Below are 8,603 nucleotides of genomic sequence, written 5' to 3' on the forward strand. Positions count from 1 at the left end.
TGATATTTTTCGTATGATATTTAAATTATTTCAATATATTATTTTGAAAAATATTTATTTAATTATTTTAGACTGGTTTTAAGAAAATACGATTCTTAAAGAATAAATTACTTCAAGCTGGCAGGAAACCAGAATATCCAAGGTGCGTGACTGCTTTGTTTACAAATGGATGACAAACTGAAGTGAATAAGTCGTATAATATTTATCCCTGTTTAAAACATAATAGAGGCAGTATCAATAAGAGTATGACAAATTTTCATTTCACTTTCATGATGAAATTTATTTAATTGTTACCCTTGTCAATATATTTGGTTAATGAATCTTAAGAAATACAATAACAAAAAATGTTCATCATGGATAAGGGAGGGTAGGAGGGGTCCTGATCCCGAATTCCCGAGCTTAAAAACACGAAATCCTAAAATCCCAGCTTAAAAAAACAAGAAATCTAAGAGGTCCTGAAATTCCAAAAAAGAATTCCCGAATCCCGAAAGGGTCGATCCCGAAATCCCGGGCTTAAAAACACCCAATCCTGGAGTCCTGATAAAGGTCCTATTAGAGTACCCCCCTCATGAATGGACAAGACTTTTCGGCCATGGAGCCAGTTCCTTCTTGGTCGTTTCGGTCATACTTTAAATTTACAGAAAGGGACTAGTCCCTTGTAACCAAGGGAATAATTTATTTAACAGGAAATTAGTTATATATGCTTTTAACAGTTTAAGTATAAAATTGATAAAATCGCAGAGTCAAGTGAGCTTTTCTCATCACTTGGTGTCCGTCATCGTCTATTAACTTTTACAAAAATCTCCTCTGAAACTACTTGGCCATAATCATCACAATAGTATCTAGTTTTAGAAATGTTTCCGATGTGGGTAAAAATGTTCATTTGGTTAAGAGCTATCTCTTCCAAAAAATTTCAGAGGATACAGACAACACATTGTTGGGTTGCTGTCCGTGAATTCGTAATTTTAAGGAAAATTTGCAATTTTTGGTTATTATCATGAATATTATTTTATAGGTAGTGATAAACTGTTAACAGCAGTTTAGCAAAGTTAGATCAGGAACATATATATTAGATATACTGTTCCCAGGTAAGATCTACAAATAAGTCAAGATGACCAATATGTTTAATTGGCACCATAAGGAGTTATTGCCATTCTAATTAAAATTTAACAATTTTTCATAAATTTTTGTAATCTTTTACAAGTCTTCTCCTGAAATAACTGTGACAAATTTAACCAAACTTGGCCACAATCAACATTAAGGTATCAAGTTTTAAAAAAATATGTCTGATGACCCTATCTGCCAACCAACATGGCTAAAAATAGAATTTTAGAATAGGGAAAAGGCTGTTTTTGATTTATATCTCTGAAACTAAATTTAAAGCTAAAGTTTAACGGTTGCATTGTGTCATGTATTAATTGTAAATAAAAATATCAGCTGAAGGACACAGGCTCCTTGGAGCCTCTATAGTTTTTGTATGTGAATACGAGAATGCCAATAGACATCAATTTAGATGACCTTGTTGATTTGCACAAATTTATTTTATTTGTTCAATATCAATGAAATATTTCAATCTGTTTTTATATGTCATAACAATTTTCCAAACATTTTCTTACAAAATTTTCAACATTGTACCTGTTGAAATAAAAACAATCTAATTGAAATTAAATCTCTCACTCGCTATTTTTTTTATTCTTGGTCGCAGCGACCAAGAATAAAAAAAATAGCGAGTGAGAGATTTAATTTCAATTAGATTGAAATAAAAAGGAATTTAAGGAAAATGACGATGTTTGAGTGAAGGACTGACAAAAGTTTGGATAAATTGACCAATATTAGTGATGACTCTGTGGAAAAGTTACTTTTTGTTTGCAATAAATAAGTTGGGAAAGACACACGTCATTTTCTCTCTGATGTTTTACTTTTTGCACTATTCTTTAATATTTCTTTTCAGGTTGTTGTATTTACAGTAATTAATAGAAGTACAGTATGAGTAAACAACCAGTCCCCAAAACAACTGGTACTAAACCAAAACAGGTAATATATATTAATTAAAATCTGATATTTTATGTCTTCCAATTACTGGTTTGATAATAATTGTGGGCCATGATGTTTTTAAATGGATCAATTGATTTAAAATTACTTGGAAGCAGATTGTTTTGATGCAGTAGATCGCTCATCTGGAAGAGATCAAAGGAATCATTAGTTTATTAATTTGAATAAATAATCCTCAAATTCTTTATTCATGGAAAGCAACACATAAAATGTTTAATGGATGTTAAGGAGCATTATTACTTAATAAAAAAAGATAAACACAAACTTGAAATTGTAATACTTTGAAACTGTTGAAATTCATACTAGACAGTGTTAAAATGTATATTAATATTATCTCCCTTTTTAAGACATGATGCCCTTATGTTACAGACTACAGGTGCAGTTAGAGCTTCTCCTGCAGGAAGGGGAGCTCCTTCAGGTAGAGGTTCTCCTGCAGGAAGGGGAGCTCCTTCAGGTAGAGGAAAAGCAGTATTACCACGAGGCATGCAACCTATTGCCATGACAAAACAAGATGGAATGTTAGTTCCTGAAGGTAAATTTGTGTGTTTAAAGCATTTTACATTGTCAAGATTTTAAGATTTATTAGGAAAACACTCAGACACATTTACAATGTGTTACAAGAGGTAATTATTGATAACATATATACATTAAATATGTCAGAAATGAACATGTGATTAACAAATTAATACATAACAAAATTTAAAGAAGAGAAGACAGTTTTCTGATAAACATTGATAATTTCTTATATAATTCAATATTGAAAAGTGACATAAGACATTTTTACAATGTTGTATCTTGTAAAAAAACCAATATGTAGTTAAAAATACAAATTTGATTGATATATATATTTAGATTTTTTAGTTTCTATTGATTAGCAGTATTTTGACTATATATTTCTACGAGAAAGGACCAAAAAAATATAATAATCATAATAATATCCCAATTTTGATTTCTATTTTGTAGGTATATGTGTGTAAATAATATACATATCAAAGCCTAAATTTGTTATTTAGTTATAAGCGAAAAGAAATAATATAAGCTGAAAACTTGTTTCCAGGTCCTAGTAAAGATTCAACTTTTATAATATTTAATTGAATTAATTTAAAATAAAATATGCTTGCACTTAATATCATTTGTTAAGATTTGAGCTTTCTTATCAATGTTATCAAATTATCTCTGTTTTGGGTACTTTATTAGTCTATTAAACTTACCCAAAAATTAACAAATAAATGCCACTAGTAAGAAAGAATAAAACATTACTGAGGCTTTTATGAATACAGCTGTGACTGAAATTATCTCCCCTTATTGGCTTAATTATTTCTGTAGACAATAACTTATGTCAGCTGATGTATTGCGGACAATTCTTACATCATGTTTAGTAACAACCATGACTCTTGATTATTTCTAGGATACACCATGAGAAAAATAGAACCAGCCAAGAATTATGATGTTGTGTCATTTGCCAGAGCCATGAATCAAGATTTTGCTCCAAGACTAAAGAAGTTATTTGATCCAGAAGTTGAAGCTGCTTTAAATGCTCAGAAAACAGGTACACTCAGAATTATCTCCCTTATTTTAATCTTTTTGTATGGATTATTGGTGGGGTTTTCTTATCACTGTGGTGAATCTCATTAAAAAAATTTAATTGTTTTTGTAATCTATTAAAAATACTGCCACATATATAGGTATTTTCTTTCACTTAGGTATTTGGTTAATTTTCAAAAACATTTAAAGAATTGAGTTTTATTTCATATAATTCGTAAAATAAAGTGGTCAAGTGATTTTTTATTTTTATTTGAATTTGATTTAATTCAGGAATCTATATTGGATGGAGATGTCCAGAGTTTAAACATGATTGTCAAAGGGTTAATGATTATTCCAAATGTTTCTGTGGTCATCTGTTAAATGGACATGCAAATTACACAGGTATGATGTATAATATGTATTTACAGTTAGGGTTGACACATACATAGCAAACTCAAGTTCCTAAGTGTTTACTTGAAGGATTAATTTATTAGTTCTTATTTTAGCATATACATTTGTAAAACGAATTAAAATATTAGCAAAGTTCAAAATTTCAACAAATGCATGATAAGCATGAATTATATCTTAAATTCCATTTTTTGAAGAATATAGATATGAAATGCTCCAAATAAATTCAGAGAAAACTTTATCATTTATTAGGTGAATGGAAATGTCCATTGGGCATCCAATATAATTCACAAACAAGTAGGTTTATGAGTTGTCAATTTTTTTCAAATTTAGCCAAAACACTACAAAGTTTACATAGACATAGGTGTGATGATGCTGTTAATAGAAACTCAACTTAATTTTTGGTACATCAAAATTCAAGGCTTAATTTACCAAAATAATAAGCGGGTTTTTTGCTCTCAATTGTTATGGATCATATTTACATTATAATAAACATTATGCTAATGTAACCTATATGTAAATCAACAGTGACCTATATGTAAATCAACAGTGACCTATTTGTAAATCAACAGTGACCTACATGTGTACAATTTCTTCTTGCTCTTCATTTTAGGAAAGAGTGTACAGGTACCATGCAGACAAGGGGGATGTAAATGTAAAGGCTTTGCTTGGACTCCTTCCCGTCCTGAGGATGTAGGCGAATTCTGGCATCAACGTAGAAGAGATTTTGATCCTAGTACATGGAGAGCTAAATGTCGTTGTAAACACACACATGAGGAACATGATCCAACAGGGATGAGAAGATGTAAATCTAGAGGTTTGTTCCATAATGACTTATGATTTAAGATTCTAAACTAAAAGTGATTTATGTTTTCTTATGTACCAGAAGACAGATAGGAACAACTCTGCATGTGTTGAGATGATGGGTATATAAATCTTTTATGATTCAAACTTCTGTTTCATTAATTATCTAGTGAAGAGTTTTCTCATTGGCAATCATACCACATCTTCCTAATTTTATATATAAATCTTCCATGGTTCATACATACATCTGAACGTCTATTTTTTTGTATTGTGCAAGTTTCAAACTATACAATTATCAAATTTATAAGTCTATTTCCTATTCAGATTTGCATATCTACTTACCAACTGTGCAGTATAATCATACTTATATAAGATTAACATACTATCTTTTCAGGTTGTTCATGTGGCCATTTTGATTCTAACTTTTTGTGTGCTGCTTGTGATAATCATTGGGAGAGACATGACACTTTCTTTGAAACAGAAGATATCAGAAGACAAAATGGACTTCCTGTTGGTCAGCATTCCTTATTTTAGACTTATACAGCAATCCAACTCATTTGGAATTTTAAATTTATTAAAGCCAAATTTGAATTAAGAAAGATAATGCAAATATAAATTGTAGTGAATGTGTCACACTTTGATCTCCTCTTATATGAGATGGAATATTGCAAAAATACATTGTGAGAAATTCTGCTAGGGGATAGTCAGGAAGAAAAAGTCATGAAAACAACTAAGTTTACAGAAAATGAATACCATCAAAATTTTGAAATTTTCAATAACATGGCCATTCCATTCTGTAAAACAGAAATATAAAGAAGACCATGTTTATTTTTGTTCTGAGCCTAACATGTCATTTATGTCACTTGATTATGATTATATATATTGACAGGAACTGACTATATACCATTTGCTGAAATGCCAGATCTGAGAAACATAGCTCTCACAGGAGATGAATTTGATGATTCTAAATATTTGGCCTTGACCCAAGGTGAAGGATCAATACCACAATCAAATAGACCAATGGGAAATGATACTCCAGTGAACTTTGGCGGAAGTAAAAGTGGATTTAAACCAGTCTATGATTGATTTATATTTAGATTAGTTGCAAACTGTTTGTGTTGCCTACATGTATATGTATATATAGGTAGAAGACAACTGTCAAATCTCATAAACAACAAAAATTATTTAAAACTAAAGATCTTAAACATCACTTATGATATTGACTGCTTATTGAGAATTATGACAGGAAGCTTAATTTTCAATGTTATCCTTAAAAAAGGTTTTATGATTTTAAGAACCAAAATTATTTATTCCTTTTAATAGATACACAATAGAAAAAAATGCTTTCTACAAGTGATTCGTCTGTGATGTCTGCAGAACAATACAAAATTATTGGGCTTGAATGGCAACTAGGTGAACATATGCTGGTGAAAATTGTCTGTTATCTTTATATTATTCATATATGTAAAGATCTGATCTTATGTTTCATGTATGTAAAGATCTGATCTTATATTTCATGTATGTAAAGATCTGATCTTATGTTTCATGTATGTAAAGATCTGATCTTATGTTATTGTTTTATTTCAGATGTTAACTCTAATCTTGCTATATTTTGGTTCTATGTTATACAATTCTTAATATCTGTATTTTTACCAGACAGAACGATTATCAACTCATAACCCTCCTACATATTTGGATATTATTTGGTATTTAAAAAACAATTGTAGAGAACAATAATTATACTTTTTGTACCTGTTTTAAATATGTTTCTATTCAGAAGATACAAATATATTTGCTTTCGGCGCTAAGTCATTTATAACTAATAGAATAACGATATGTTCATCAAATATGAATCTTCAACTGGCTGTAAAAGATACCTAATTATTTATGACATTTTTTTACATTTAAGTTGTTTAAATGTGATATTATATTCTGTGATAGATGCCTTGCCAAGTCTGTGATATTTTAAATTTGTTGTAGAGCTTTTTTGTTTAAAAGTAGTTGTTTAGGTGTAATACCACCAAATCATGGTACGTCACATCCGGTTGTATATGAAAATAGGTCGAAAAAAAATATTCCCTTGAATTTGACAGTTGTAGGTAATTAATCCTACATTTTATTGCAGTTAAAGATTTCTGTGTCATAAACATTTGTCTTGGGTATTTCAAAGCACCATTATTTTTTTATTTGGGATTTCTATATAATATTTTGTAATCTTGAGGTTACATGGTGACTAAACTTTGTACACAGATAAAATAAGGGGAGAAATTTGATTAGTTAACTTCCAGTGATGGTTATTTTCTTATATGCAATGAAGTGCTATGTGAATTTTTTATCTATAGTATTGAACAGGATAAAACTTTACTCATGCCAAGTATTTCTTTATTTGAAGCAAAGATCATACACATTTTTTTGAAAAGCGCAAATTTAACAAAGACTAATTGGGGAAAATCAATGGTAGTATTACACCTATATTGTGCACCGTTATAATTTTTGAGTTCTTGGACAATTATGTTTGTCAGGTATATACATTTATTCTTGCACATGCTTTTTATATTTTTATTTTTGTTTACTATGCTATTACTTCCCTTGTCAAATCTTTTGTGCAATTCTGAGGTTTTATGATAAAAGCTGATAAAAAAAAAAAAATATCGCTATTTTGTGCATTTTTCCTTTGATCTTTTTTTGTGATAATTTTTCATATCATGCTTCTCACTTGAGATGGAAAATTATCACTAGAAACTAAGGAGGCATGTGGGGTTGCTAATGAAATTGACAACGTCATCATAGGTGAAATAGTGATTAACAGATTATCATAGGTCATCTCAACTCGATTGCTTATCAATCTCGCTGCGATGATCAACGATAATCTATAAATACAAGTCACAATCTTACAAATAATTTTGGGTTAAAGTTGCATCTTTTTTCTTAATAGTCAACATTTTAGAAAAAACTAATCCTTTTATTGTGCTGTTGTTTTTTCAAACTTTAAACATTATCTCTCAGGAATGTTTCATGCAGAAAAGTGGCTTAATTCAGTTTCCTCTTTTTAAAGTCTGAAACATTACACATGCAACTTATGTGTTAAATACACATAAAATTTGTTCACTGCAACACACTGCTTTATTATCTTTATACAGATTTTACATTGTTATTATTAAAGTAGTTATTTATATTTTTTATTAAAATCTTTGAAAAAAATATTGATAATCTATTTTCTTTCATTACACCATGTTAATTGTATTTGCAATGAAGTATATTGTTTTGTTTTGTTTTACTGTTTTGCACCATTCTGATTGTGTAATCAGTGCTGGTTGTTGTTAACTTTTTTGCTCCATGCTATGTGAAATTAGTTATATAGTAAGTAAGTAAAGTACATGAAAGTAAAAAAGTGAATTGATAGAAAAACAAGCATAGGTTTATTGTCAATTTAAATGTAACATACATAACAAATGAAAAATGTACAACTGCAGAAACAAAACAATGCACAACAAAATCAATAATTTTTCAAATGAGGTGAGTTTTCTTCTACTTTAGATCATTAATGAAAACAGCACTTATCTCCCTTATTACTTATAAGCCAAAATTAATTCAAACTAAGTACTAGAATATATATATATTGTAGAAACATTAATTTTCGTGGGGATAAAATTTTGTGGTTTCGTTTCTGTATAAGATTTCATTGGGATTTAATTTCTAGGTTTCCAGTAAATGAAAATGATATTATATGTAGATTAAATATTCCTGGAGGTTTTAATTTCTTGGATATATTCTTTCCATAGAATAAACAAAATAAAATCCTTCACAATAATTTC

General features: G+C 29.3%; 1 protein-coding gene across 3 annotated transcripts; it reads left to right on the forward strand.

Annotated features, from left to right (window-relative positions):
• The first annotated feature begins 134 nt into the window (after window positions 1-134).
• Window positions 135-7,991, forward strand: LOC134715867 (protein FAM221B-like). 3 transcript variants are annotated; one of them, XM_063578393.1, is made up of 9 exons: window positions 139-243; window positions 1,952-2,034; window positions 2,422-2,470; window positions 2,507-2,584; window positions 3,461-3,601; window positions 3,868-3,978; window positions 4,598-4,801; window positions 5,183-5,302; window positions 5,678-7,991. In XM_063578393.1, exons 2-9 carry the CDS (start codon window positions 1,987-1,989, stop codon window positions 5,872-5,874), a joined length of 948 nt encoding a protein of 315 aa, XP_063434463.1. In that variant the 5' UTR covers window positions 139-243; window positions 1,952-1,986; the 3' UTR covers window positions 5,875-7,991. The 3 variants fall into 3 exon arrangements, with proteins under 3 accessions (XP_063434462.1, XP_063434463.1, XP_063434461.1); XM_063578392.1 differs by having other exon boundaries at window positions 135-243; window positions 1,968-2,034; window positions 2,422-2,584; XM_063578391.1 differs by having other exon boundaries at window positions 140-243; window positions 2,422-2,584.
• Window positions 7,992-8,603: the final 612 nt, after the last annotated feature.

Source organism: Mytilus trossulus, chromosome 4, assembly GCF_036588685.1.
Source record: "Mytilus trossulus isolate FHL-02 chromosome 4, PNRI_Mtr1.1.1.hap1, whole genome shotgun sequence".
In the NCBI taxonomy this organism is placed as follows: domain Eukaryota; kingdom Metazoa; phylum Mollusca; class Bivalvia; order Mytilida; family Mytilidae; genus Mytilus; species Mytilus trossulus.